Source organism: Trachypithecus francoisi, unplaced genomic scaffold (assembly GCF_009764315.1).
Source record: "Trachypithecus francoisi isolate TF-2019V2 unplaced genomic scaffold, Tfra_2.0 Lachesis_group14, whole genome shotgun sequence".
Classification (NCBI taxonomy): Eukaryota; Metazoa; Chordata; class Mammalia; order Primates; family Cercopithecidae; genus Trachypithecus; species Trachypithecus francoisi.
In genome coordinates, this window is record NW_022681459.1 from 18,410,991 (window position 1) to 18,425,163 (window position 14,173).

Genomic DNA, 14,173 nt, shown 5'->3' on the forward strand with positions numbered 1-14,173 from the left:
CAGGAGTAGAAAAAGGATGGAGAGTTGGGGTTTGCCAAGTAGCCCAAATGCATTATGGGCCACTGAAGGGCTGAAATGAAACAGGCAGGATGTAGCAGGGAAGTGCTGTCTAAGGAAGGGGAGGGAGGCTGGATCTCAAATCCCTAGGTTCTCAACTTCTGCAGATACTTCTATGAATGGAAGCAACAGAACATCTGGTTTGAAAGAGCTCCGCAGGCTCAGGTAATGGCCAATGCCAGCTTTGACCAGTGTGGACCAAAATACAGAGGGCTCTTCCCCCATGCTCTGCTCCAGGAAGAACCCCCCCCCCAACAGGAACCCCACACCATCCTAGAAGATGGAGAAGGATGAGCACATGATTAGAATGGGATTTCCCACCAGCCCCATGGAAATGGGCTCAATCAGATTTAAAATCCAAAAATGTGTGACTTGAGAGGCTGAGACAGGAGGATTGCTTAAGGCCAGAAGCTCAAGAACAGCCTGGGCAACACAGCAAGACCCCTGACTCTGAAAAATAAGCAAGTAAATAAATCAGTCAGGTGTGGTGGCATGCACCTGTACTCTCTCAGCGACTCGGGAGGCTGAGGTGAGAGGACAGCTTGAGCCCAGGATTTCAAGGCTGCAGTGACCTATGATTGCGCTACTGGACTCCAGCCCGGGTGACAGAGCAAGACCTTGTCTCTAAAAATTAAAAAAAAAAAAAAAAAATTCAAGAATATGACCTTTCTGGTACACTTAAGTTAATGGAATAAAATGCGCATTCCCTGGAAGGGTTTTCAATGAGAAAATGTTCAAATACTTTTCACAAATGAATCCTTTGGGCAAATCTTTCTCATTCAAAAAACTAGAGAAGCCCCAAAGGGCATTTAAGATGGACAGACCAGCCCTTCATTGACTTACCTTTCTTGGAAGCTAAACCGGTTTCCTTCACACTATTCACGTACAGCCTTCGAATACCATCTTCTTCCACAGAAGAAAGTAAAAACCCTGTGAAACACACAAAGGCAGAATGGCAGGGCTCACACCTGAATGTTTAGCAAACAACAGGAAGTGCCTGCTGTGAACTAGGCATGTTTCATGTTTGTCGTTATAGTTTGGAGTGATTGTTTTTTCTTGTTTTACAAAGCAGAAAAGGTATATTTTTAGATCATTCTGGAAGTCACTACTTGTAAAAACAGAGATTACTAGGTATGTCTATCTTCATATTACCTACCAATCAACTCAAAGGAAAGCAAATTATTGTGTTTAATCTTGCTTCCTGGTAAATGCCATCATTTTTTTCTTTTCCATACTCTCCTCCAAAGCAGAAAACAGAAAGATTAGCTTACCTCAGAGTCCCCAGACATTTTTCATCCAATCTATGTCCTAGAATATGTTACAACTGTACTGTTGGAGGGTGTGTGTTCATCCATATGTATGACTACATGGACACTGGTTTCATTTAATACAATTGTGTAAACAGGAGCAAGATGCAACTCACATTACGAATCTGTAATGTGAGTAACACATTACAGAAACTGTACCTGATTTCACACTCTAGCAGTATCGGATCAGAAGATTATCTTATACTTCTCTGGACTTCCAGAGCTCAAAGCCAATTTGCTAATTAACCTTGGGCTCTGCTTCATCCTTCAGGGAGGAAAGCAGAGTGAGGCCCAGGTATTCTATGTGGCTTGAGGATACTAGGTACTCAAAACTCTATGGTTACAGGTCCTGGTCACTCCTGTTTCCAGACCGCCTCATGTAAAATCTTCCCTATCAATTACATCAGTGTCCACAATGAATACCTATTTTGCTAAAGGAAAGAAATACCTTTGCAGATATTTCTACAAAGGACAATGGGAACACATGTCATTGTATATAGCTGCAATAATTTCAGCTCTGGGAGAAAAATCATCCCATAATATAGATAGCTGTCTTAATGCTGAGGGGAAAGCAGTGGTTGAAAAAAAAAAAAAAGGCCGGGCGCGGTGGCTCAAGCCTGTAATCCCAGCACTTTGGGAGGCCGAGACGGGCGGATCACGAGGTCAGGAGATCGAGACCATCCTGGCGAACACTGTGAAACCCCGTCTCTACTAAAAAATACAAAAAAAAACTAGCCGGGCGAGGTGGCGGGCGTCTGTAGTCCCAGCTACTCGGGAGGCTGAGGCAGGAGAATGGCGTGAACCCGGGAGTCGGAGCTTGCAGTGAGCTGAGATCCGGCCACTGCACTCCAGCCCCGGCGACAGAGCAAGACTCCGTCTCAAAAAAAAAAAAAAAAAAACAGGCAAACAGCAAAACAGAATTACAAGACTGGGTCCCAGGGAGTCATTGAGCCTTCTGAGGCCATGTCATGATGAACACATGGCTTTTTGTTTAGTTTACAGAACCAGGAAATGGATTACCTCACATAGGCAAAACAGCTAATTGCCATCACCCTCTCAAGTACCATAACACCCTCAGATAGGGAATGGCACAGGGGCACCCCTGAAGACTCTCCAAAGTCACTTCATTCTCTTATTTTAAATTCTCTTCTTTCAGCAACTTCTAACTTTCAGATTAAGGGTCAAGAAGCCCTGCTGAAATCAAAATATTTTTACACAAGAACCATTTAAGTTACATGAGCCTTAACACAGGTGTATTTATCTGCATTGTAGTAGAAAATTTCTTAAAAAATCTGTTAGGACAGAGAGAATCAAGGGCTATGTCATAGGAAAGAATGAATAGGACTCATCTAAATATCGTAATTTCCTTTCTGAAATGCCACCATTCTATTACAATCTGAGACCTTTTTTTTTTTTTTAAAGAGACAGGGTCTTGCTCTGTCCCCTAGCCTGGAATGCAGTGGTGTGATCACAGCTCATTGTAGCTTCAAACTCCTGGGTTCAGGCAATTCCCTACCTCATCTACCAGAAGAGCTGGGACTACATGTAAGTGCTACCATGCTTGGCTAATTTTTTTAATTTTTTAATTTTTTTGTAGAGATGGGGTCTTACTATGTTGCCCAGGCTGGTCTCAAACTCCTGGCCTCATGCGATCCTCCCACCTCTGCCTCTCACAGTGTTGAGATTACAGGCGTGCACTGCTGAGCCTGGCCCCAGTTTTATTTCTGTTAAAAAATTAGCACCCCTGTGGGGTGCCAGGAAACACCTTTGTTTAACTGGAAGATGGCAGGAGAGGCAACACGGTGAGAGCCTGCTACAAGTCACCTGAAACCGAGTTGATGGAGACACCTCAGGTATTGATTTGCTCCATTCCCTCTTGTTTTTTTTTTTTTTTTTTTTTTTTTTGAGATGGAGTCTCATTCTGTTGTCTAGGCTGGAGTGCAGTGGTGCGATCTCAGCTCACTACAACCTCTGCCTCCTGGGTTAAAGCGATTCTCCTACCTCAGCCTCCCTAGTAGCTGGGATTACAGGCACACACTACCACACTCAGCTAATTTTTCTAATTTTGGTAGAGATGGGATTTCGTCTGCTGGCCAGACTGGTCTCAAACTCCTGGCTTCAAGTGATCCACCCGCCTCGGCTTCCCGAAGTGCTGGGATTACAGGTGTGAGCCACCATACCCGGCCATTCCCTGTTTTCTTGGTCTTCTTTTTTAATAATCAAAAGGTTAAAAATAGGAGTGAGAATAGAGGAGACTTCCAGTCTGAGGACTGCGATTGATTATGTAATTTGTACCGGACAACTGGGTAAAAAGAATGGGTCTAAGAATCAGATCAGACATCTCTAATTAGTGGGGAAATCTCTATGACAGGAAAGAGGATGGGCCTAAGCTCCTTCTTTGAAGATCACCCAAATGAAAGCCAAAAATTTACCAAAGTGAATAGCACTTTAGCTCTGTACTGGAATTCATACTGGACACTGGTTTAGGGGTCAAACAGGAGCTCCCTCTCACTGTTCCAGGAAGGAAGCCCTCCCCACACCTTGCCTTGCAACAAACATGTGAGCAGCTTCCATTTAAAGTTGTCAATACTTTGCACACTAGGGGGAAAACATTATAACCATCTCCTATATGAACAAATATAAAGAAAATTATGAAATATCCTACAGCGGGAATATGTGGAGCTGAATGAAGAACATAATGCTTTTAACAGTTAATCAGCAAAGTCAGATCTATTTCTTTTAAATAGGATAGCAATGTTGTAACTCTCAGCAGACAACTCTAACATCGTCCAAAATGATTGCCAACAGGGGGCAGAGGGAAATTATTTAATATAAATCGATATATCCACCAGTTGGAAGGCTGTTCGCTTCAAACACAGGAAGGGATCATGAGTGGCAACTGGAATAATGATCAGGAGAATTAAGGAAGTGCTTAAAACTAAGTGATGAAACTAAGGTCGGGCGTGGTGGCTCATGCCTATAATCTTAGCACTCTTGGGAGGCTGAGGCGGGAGGAATGCATGAGCCCAGGAGTTTGAGACCAGCCCTGGCAACATAGTGAGACCCTGTCTCTACAGAATTTTTTTTTTGTAAATTAGCTGGGCGTGGTGGCACGTGCCTTATAGTCCCAGCTACTTGGGAGGCTGAGGTGGGAAGGATGGCTTGAGTCTAGGAGGCTGAGGCTGCAGGGAGTCATGATCCCACCACTGCACTCCAGCCTGGGCGACACAGTAAGATCCTGTCTCAAAAAAGAAAAAAGAAACTAAGAACAAACTCATGAGATGAACCACCAAAAGATTCCTCACCCTGGAAAAACCATAACATGATAAACAATAGAGAATTACTCAACACTAGAGTCCAGGATACAACGAAAATTCAGATAACAAGCACAGGCACCTGTAACGTGAGGAGAACACAGGACTAAAAAATATAATAGTACTAGAAGTACCCAGAGAAAAGGAATACTAAGTTGCTGAAATGACGCATTCTTCTACTGCAAGGCAGCCTAGGGCCTCATGCTTAGTCTAAGTATCATGTAATTGGATATGTGAACCAGTTTCAACCGTAAGGTCTGGGAGTGAGCTGAAGGCTGCGGTGGAGAGAGGGGCAAGAGAGAGAAATTAAGTAAATCTTCCCTCTTTAAATGTGTTCAGTCAGTTGGATTATTAAATTATATTTTCCTCCCTAAGGTGTTCTAAAATAGAAAGCAGCATTTGATCTGTATGGTGAGGTGTTTTTGTGTTTGTGCCAGTAGCTTTTACTTGTACCGAACTCAGTATCTAACCGAAAGTCACTTAGCGGGGTGTTAATATTAGATACAGATGGGCTGAATTTTGACTCTGTGGTAGCTTTTAATCCAGAGGTAATCAGATCTCTGAGGACTGGGGGAATCTTTCACTTCTTCAATCAATATGCTGTTGGAACCAACCCGAGCACGGAGAAGAAGTGATTTAACTGAGCTTATTAGCCATGCGTGGCAGGGCTTTTCTTTTCTTTTTTTCCTTTGAAATGGAGTCTCACTCTGTCACCGGGCTGGAGTGCAGTGGCGCGATCTCGGCTCACTGCAACCTCTGCCTCCCGGGTTCAAGTGATTCTCCTGCCTCAGCCTCCTGAGTACCTGGGACTACAGGCGCATGTCACCACGCCCAGCTAATTTTTGTATCTTTAGTAGAGACGGGGTTTCATCATGTTGGCCAGGATGGTCTCGATCTCTTGACCTCGTGATCCACCCGCCTTGGCCTCCCAAAATGCTGGGATTACAGGCGTGAGCCTCTGCGTCTGGCCTGTGGCAGGGCTTTTCAAAGTGAAGTCCAGGAACAGGTGCCAACTGTTAGCTAATGGCAGTACCGTAAGGACAGAAATCGAGACTAAGCATTGAGAACCTCTTGGAGCCTTGACATTGCCACAGCCTCCAAGCATGGAATTTAGTATTTCACAAAAGCAGTGGTAGTTACAAGAGTGGAAATTGGCCGGGCGCGGTGGCTCAAGCCTGTAATCCCAGCACTTTGGGAGGCCGAGACGGGCGGATCACGAGGTCAGGAGATCGAGACCATCCTGGCTAACACGGTGAAACCCCGTCTCTACTAAAAAATACAAAAAACTAGCCGGGCGAGGTGGCGGGCGCCTGTAGTCCCAGCTAATCGGGAGGCTGAGGCAGGAGAATGGCGTGAACCCGGGAGGCGGAGCTTGCAGTGAGCTGAGATTCGGCCACTGCACTCCAGCCCCGGCGACAGAGCGAGACTCCGTCTCAAAAAAAAAAAAAAAAAAAGAGTGGAAACGAAAACAAAACAAAGTATCTGCTTCTTTGCATCAGATGGGTTGAGAAGCACTGTCTGTAATACTCTCAAGACTGATGCCTGGTGCCCTGTCATACCTTCCTCAGGGGGTAAAAGTAAATGGGTTCTGTGAGTAATTCAGTGACTTTAATAAAAAAGTATTAAAAAGTATACAAACGATAGCAGTTTTATGCCCAGTTCCAATTTTGGGGTCCCTGAATCACTCAATTTTAGAATTAGAGTCCAAGAGCTTTGAAATTCAGCCTTCTGAACTTGATCTTTGCTAGTTTATCCTTACTCAACAAAAATTAAGTAAACTGAAGAGAAAAAGAATAATCATTATGGGAGCATCTAATTTTGGAGGATCCAGGCACTTCATTGCCACCAATTACAGCTCTAATTACTGAGGTCGGCTTTTTGCTGCATAATAAGCCGCTCATAAACATTTATACCTTGCCATGAGAAACATTCTCCTGGCTTTATGATGTCTTTAGTTTTAAGGTCAAGAAATAAACAGCATAAAGTTATAATGCAAGTGGCCAGGGTTCAAAATTGGGTTCTCTTCATTAGGCCCAAATCCTCTATTGAGTATTCTGAGATGAAGATTGGTGGCCTACAGGGGAAGGTGCAGAAGGAATATAATATCCCACAGCTCAGAAAAGAGTTTAAAGATTTTCAAATGCTAAAAAGCTGAATAACCTGGGCCAGGCGCAGTGGCTCACGCCTGTAATCCCAGCACTTTGGAAGGCTGAGGTGGGTGGATCAGTTGAGGTCAGGAGTTCAAGACCATCCTGGCCAACATGGTGAAACCCGTCTCTTCTAAAAGTTCAAAAATCAGCCGGGCATGGTGGCACATGCCTGTAATCTCAGCTACTCGGGAGGCAGAGGTTGGAGTGAACTGAGATCGCATCACTGCACTCCAGCCTGGGTGACAGAGGGAAACTGTGTCCTTAAAAAAAAAAAAAAAAAAAAAAAAAAGCTTAATAACTTGATTCAGAGAGAAATCTTTTTTTTTTTTTTTTTTTTTTGAGATGGAGTCTCGCTCTGTTGCCCAGGCTGAAGTGCAGTGGCATGATCTTGGCTCACTGCAAGCTCCGCCTCCCGGGTTCACACTATTCTCCTGCCTCAGCCTCCCGAGTAGCTGGGACTACAGGCACCCGCCACTGTCCGGCTAATTTTTTGTATTTTAAGTACAGCTGGGGTTTCACCATGTTAGCCGGGATGCTCTCGATCTCCTGACTTTGTGATCTGCCCGCCTCGGCGTCCCAAAGTGCTGGGATTACAGGCGTGAGCCACCATGCCCGGCCGGTTCAGGGAGAAATCTTAAGTGAACATATGTGGTAGTCTTTGTGTCTTTCCACCAGGAACTTTGTTCTCCTTCTACCAAACAGTAGAATCACACTTCTACGCTCCTTTGTAGGTAGGTATGGCTGTGTGACTTACTTTGGCCAATGAATTGGGAGTAGGACAACATCTGCTTTCCCACCTCCTCTTCCCCCTCTGCTGAGTGACAAGCACTGTCCCAGGTGGCAGCTGCTCCAGGCCAGAGTGTGGAATGAGGACAACGTATGGAGTCCCAGCCAACCCACAAGGGATGCATGGTGAATGTGAGAAATAAATGTCACTGTTTTGAGCCACCGGGCTTTGGTGGCTGTCTGTCACCTCAGCTAACACCTTGCCGCTCCTGACTGAGCACAGTATGGATTTTCCTCACTTAATTTACTCAGGCACCAATTCTGTTACTATTCAAGCCATACACACACTGTAATGCTAAGTAAAGAAGACTGGTCTTAAACATATGGAAAGGAATATATATTTAACTCCACCAGAATGTAGACAACCGCCTAGGAAAGTGTTAACACAGCAGGCATGACTGCTGTTCTTCGAAAGGCCCGCTTACAAATTTGGACCTTGGCTGGCATCCCGAGAACCTGGATTTTGGGAGGGTTCCCAACACCCTAAGTGGTTCACAGTGCCTAAACTGTGTGTACAAACAATGGGATTCATGGTGAACGCCTACTTTCCTCCTGGGAGTCTGGAATTCTGGTGCATGCTAGGCAGAGCTTGCCTAGGGAACCAGCCTCCCCAGAAACGCCCTGGGCACTGAGTCTCTAACCACCTTCCCTAGGAGGGAGCATTTCTCAGGTGTCCTCACAACTTGGTGCTGGGGAAGTTATCCTCATTCTATGTGACTCCACTGAAACAGGGCTCGCTGAAGCTCACACCTGGTTTCCCCTAGACTTTGCTCCATGCGTCTCTTCCCTTTGCTGATTTTGTTTGGTATTGATATAGGGGTTAAGATGAAATGATTTAGGCAGAGAGTGAAGGGAAGAAAATCCTCAGTAAGGTTTTCCTTTTAATGAAAAGCAGCCCCCAAATAATTTTCTTTTCTAACAAAAAGCAGCCTGTAAAATCGAGCCGCACACATAGACACGGGTGAATGCTGGCAGTTGTGCCAATAGGAAAAGGCGAGCTGGAACTAAGCATGTTCAAAACGGTGGCTCCATCCTCTCTTCTCTTTGCCAGCCACCTGTACAGTAAGGAGCAGTGAACACGGCCCCGGCCAGGCAAAGACGCCATTTGCATAATAAAGTCAGGACGGGGCAGCCAGCTTCCCTGCGTGCTGTGTAGACGTCACACCTGGTCCAACCAATCTGTGCGCCCTATGTAAATCTGACACCACCTCCTCAAGCCTGGCTATGAAATCTTCCACCGCTGGCCGGAAGACCCACTGGGGCACCCCTCTCTCTCTGCAGGAGAGACAGCTATTCTCCTTTCTCTTTTTTTGACTATTAAACCTCTACTCCTAAACCCACCTGTGTGTCTGCATCCGTGATTCCCTTGGCGTGAGGCAATGAACCTTGGGTATTCACCCAAGACAATGAAGCCACTTCAGTATAATTTTGCTATTAAAAAAACATAGTTGTGAGTATGACCAGATGCTGAGCTCTGCGGGTCTTCCTAGTGAATCAGCAAACCTAGGGATGGTCTTGGGGATCCCGCAACACAAAACCAAAGTAAGTTCCTTTAACAAGCCTTGTATGAGAAGGGAGGATAATGTCTTTGTTTTCAGGAGAGGGCTATAAAAGAATAATTCCTATATTACTAAGGTACATCATAGTATATGTTAAGCAAAAATTATGGGAGGCCACTGTTGTGAACTGAGTTCCTGCATTACGCCCAAAAGGCCAGATCAAATAAAAAATGGAATCACTCATGCCGGATGCTGCATAATCAAACTAAAACTTTCAGGAAGCAGGTAGATCCCCAAACAGACCAGTTTTTCCTGAAAACAAGAGATTCTGGTCTACCATAGTCAGCAAAATAAGTATGTCCCCTCTGCTTTAACCCTTACAAAAAAGTAACCTGAAGTAAGCTAATGTTAAACAATCAGGTTTCTTCTTCCACTGTTCTGTTTCCTTGTCTCCACCTTACAAAAATCACTGTTCTGCCATTGCCCAGAGGGAGCTCTCATTCAATTTTGTAGAACGGAGGCTGCCCCATGCACGAATCACAAATAAAAGCCAATCAGATTTATAACTAAACTAGTTGTAATTTTATCTTTCGACATATAAAATAACCTACCCACTTCCTTTTTATGACAGTAGAACCCCAATAACTAAAGTTATGAAATTTAACACCAAAGTCTACATCATACCCAGAGTAAATATCCCTTTTTTCCCCTAGTGTGGCTACCCTCCACAGCACAGGAGCCAGATATACTGTCTGTTTTAGATAGGACCCAAAGGCATTTTGTTGGACTGTAAATAAATTCACACTTACATAAGAAATGCTTTACCTTAAAACACAAAGAAACAGAAACTTACCGTAAGTATCGGCAGCTGTGTCTGACTTCTCAATGTGGATGCTCTGAGTGACTTTTGGACAGATTTCAATTTCTTTGTATAGCTGAAAGTTACAAAGAGAAATCTAATTAAAATTTCATTATAACTAACGTTTAAAAATCGTCATTTCATAAATCTATTTTTTCACAAGTGATACTTATGTGAATTTGCACTTCACAATCTTTTCATTAAACGGAACTCATTAAGAGTAAAAACTAAAAGTAAAGACTTACAACTGTCATCCTCAAACACAGCCACAGTTTGGTTTCTAAATAATTCCTCCACATCACTCTCTATCTATTCCTACCCAATGTCTTCCACAGACCTGAAAAATAATGCTAAAGTAATGGAGGCCTCTAGCCGTGGGGAGAAAAAAGTTTATTAAAATCAGGAAGAGGTTATAAAGATCTTGGTATGGAATTCATGGAAATAAGATAAATCTCTATGCTTCCCTTCCAAAAAGTTCATGATAGTACAAATAAGTAGAGACAAACGATAGCACTGAAACAAAAAACAAATGACATAAAGGAGGATATTCTTTTTTTAGCCACTGAACTTTATCGAAATTAGCTAGAATACTGAAGTACACAAATTAATCAGCCCTCTAAAAGCCCAAGAAAGGAAATAACTTATGACTAAGTCCTCAAAAGCAATTGCAACAAAAAAGAAAATGGAAAAGTGAGACCTAATTAAACTAAAGAGCTTCTGCACAGAGAAAGAAATTATCAGTACACAGACAACTTACAGTATGGGAGAAAATATTTGCAAACTATGCATCTGACAAAGGTGTAATATCCAGAATCTATAAGGAACTCGAATCAACAAAAAATGAATAATCTCATCAAAAAATGGACAAAAGACATGACAGGCACTTCTCAAGACATATATGTGGCCAATAAATACATGAAAAAATGTACACATCGCTAATCATCAGAGAAATGTAAACCAAAACCACAATGAGATACCATCTCACACCAGTCAGAATGGCTATTATTAAAAAGCAAAAAAACAACAAATGCTGGTGAGGCTGCAGAGAGAAGGGAATGCTTTTCTTTTCTTTTTTTTTCTTTTGAGACAGAGTGTTGCTCTGTTGCCCAGGCTGGAGTGCAGTGGCGAGATCTCGGCTCACTGCAACCTCTATCTCCAGGGTTCAAGCAAGTCTCCTGCCTTAGCCTCCCGAGTAGCTAGGATTAAGGCGTTTGCTGCCAAATCTGGCCTTTTTTTTTTTTTTTTTGTATTTTTAGTAGAGACAGGGTTTCGCCATGTTGGCCATGCTGGTCTCGAACTCTGATCTCAAATGATCCGGCCGCCTCAGCCTCCCAAAGTGCAGGGATTACAGGCGTGAGCCACCATGCCCAGCCGAGAAGGAAACGCTTATACACTGTTGTTGGGAATGTAAATTAGTTCAGCCACTGTGGAAAGCAGTTTGGAGATTTCTCAAAGAACTTAAAACAGAGCTACCACTTGACTCAGCTATCCCATTACTTGGTATATATCCAGAAGAAAATAAATCATTCTACCAAAAAGACACGTGCACTTGTATGTTCATGGCAGCACTATTCACAATAGCAAAGATGTGGAACCAATCTATAGGCCCACCCAGGGTGGACTGGATAAAGCAAACGTGGTACATGTATTCCACGGAACACTATGTAGCCACAGAAAAGAACAAAATCACGTCCTTTGCAGCAACACAGAAGCAGCTGGAAGCCATTCTCCTACGTGAATTAACCCAGGAACAGAAAACCAAATACCTTCTCACTTACAACTAGGGGCTAAACAATGAGGACTCATGGACATAAAAATGGCAACAACAGATACTGGGGACTACTAGAGGGAGAAGGAGAGAGGAGGAGAAGGGTTGTGGAACTAACTGCTGGGCACTAGGCTTACTACCTAGGTGACAGGATCAATAATACCCCAAACCTCAGCATCATAGAATATACTCAGGTAACAAACCTGCACATGTGCAACAAAGGCTGGAAAAAGAGCTTTACGCATAGTCAAGTTAAGAACGATGCAAAGTTCACCCATCAGAAACATTGTTGTTTAAATTAATCGATATTTCATTTTCAAATGTCAAGATCTATCATTAAGACAATAACTTACGGAGTTCTGACTATATGTCATGCCTCTCACACTAACTCCAAGAGACAAGCGTGATCTCCATTTTACAAATAAAGGCAAGAGCCTAAAGAGAAAGCACTTTCCTAAGTTCAGAAGACCAGTTCACACACAGCTGGGATTATGAACCCAGGGCTCACTGGCTCCAGAGCCGCACTCTTTTCACTACACTACAATGCCTCCCAGATCAGCCCTCACTGGAACACAGGGTATGAAAGCAAAGGGAACCTACCCTCCTAGGTCAGTCAAAGGTTCAAATCCAAAATTTATAATAAAAACCCACAAACAAAAAGATGTGTCAAATGCTCATATAGATTTTTTAAATTATTACTCTATCTTGAAATGAAAACCAATTTTGAGCCAAGGTCAAGAACAAAAACTGTGGCCGTTAGCACTAAAAAGAAGTCTTGATGATTATCTAAACTTGCCCGCATCTCTGACCACACAGCCATTTGTCCAGAAACAATTTTATTCGGGCAGGTAGAAAAGAGTGGCTAGTTTCTTCTCTTTATTTGCTTGGGGCATTTGAGAGGTCAGCATAATACTTGTGACTCAGGAGTCTGGAAAGCGTTTGCTATAATAGAATGCTAAGGAGTGTGAGGGGTAGGAACGTGGACAGGATGGCTTGGATCCTCTTAAACACCTTAATTTAATGCGACTCCCACCACATGCGACGTGTCAAGGGCATGACTGAATGTGGCTTTAGTGCTATACTTTAGAAATGTTTCATACAAATAAATTTACAAGAAGAAATCAGTTATACTACTTTTTCATTCAGAAAACAGCCACCAAAACTCTAAATACTAAATTCAATAAGGTTTACAGTATATACCCTAACACCACAGAATGCTCGATGGAACGTTATCAACTACGTTCACTTCAACTCAGTAGGAGCCTTAGTTTTATTTTTTAAAACTTTCTTCAAGTGCCAAACCCTTCCTCCAGGTGGCAGTATATAACTGTTTGTTTTAATCATTCCCACAGGATCTAGTGGGAATCCAGCTTTGTGCATTATCTTTCCTATTTTTTCATAATACTACTTCCTAGTTTTCTTTGGAATTAGTGTGAACATCATTGCGTCTTTTGCTGGTCTCAGACAGCAACTCAGTATCATATAGACAGGCCGGCTGGCCACAACATCCTGATTACACTAAAGCCGGGTTTAGTGAACAACACTAAAACTATATAGAATTTCAAGAAGGGTTTATACTTTTTTTTTTTTTTTCCTGAGACGGAGTCTCGCTCTGTCGCCCAGGCTGGAGTGCAGTGGCCGGATCTCAGCTCACTGCAAGCTCCGCCTCCCGGGTTTACGCCATTCTCCTGCCTCAGCCTCCGAGTAGCTGGGACTACAGGCGCCCGCCACCTCGCCAGGCTAGCTTTTTGTATTTTTTTGTAGAGACGGGGTTTTATACTTTAAAATGTATTTTCAATGCAACCACAATATCTGGAACTAGAAGTTTTGAAATTCAGTAGTTTTATACATAAATGCACTTAACGATGAAATAGCTCACACCTTCCCTTTCTTTTATTAAACTGATAATGTTGCAACTTTCCCTGTTTTCAAAAACTGGATGAGAAGAGCACCGGATTTTAAGAAACAAATTGCTTACCTAGGCTCTTGAGTTCTCAGAAAATCAGGATCATTTCTTTCTCTGTCTCCTTTGGGTGGTTTGGTCTGAGCCACTGTCATGCTCTTGCCTGACAAAGACTCTCTGCAGCCTTTTGTGGGCCCTGGCTACTCATCCTCTCATGCCCTGTGGGCCACTCATCCGCCACAGTGATGTCCAGCAATGTCCTTTCTCTCTGGGGTTTCCCATGGCACTTAGGCTCTACATGGCCTATCCTTTCTCCCTCCTTCCCTCATCTCCTGCATTCCCCCTTTTGCACCCTCTCCACCAATCCTCCTCACACAGCAGGTAAGCCACTTCCACCATGGCCACCCTCCCCCTGCCTGGGCCTTAGCCAGCTTTGTTCTCTCAGCCTAGAACTTTTTTTTTTTGAGACAGAATCTGGCTTTGCTACCCAGGCTGGAGTGCAGTGGCGCGATCTCGGCTCCCTGTAACCT

At 43.5% G+C, this 14,173-nt stretch overlaps 1 protein-coding gene across 2 annotated transcripts in view; it reads right to left on the reverse strand.

The window, feature by feature from the left end:
• Window positions 1-14,173, reverse strand: part of TIAM1 (TIAM Rac1 associated GEF 1) — a 446,951-nt gene that overhangs the window by 67,684 nt on the left and 365,094 nt on the right. For both annotated transcript variants that reach the window (XM_033232291.1, XM_033232292.1), the window contains 2 exons: window positions 9,967-10,048; window positions 901-987 (listed from right to left, as the gene is read on the reverse strand). In XM_033232291.1, the coding sequence (XP_033088182.1) occupies window positions 901-987; window positions 9,967-10,048 (169 nt within the window). The remainder of the gene's footprint in view (window positions 1-900; window positions 988-9,966; window positions 10,049-14,173) is intronic.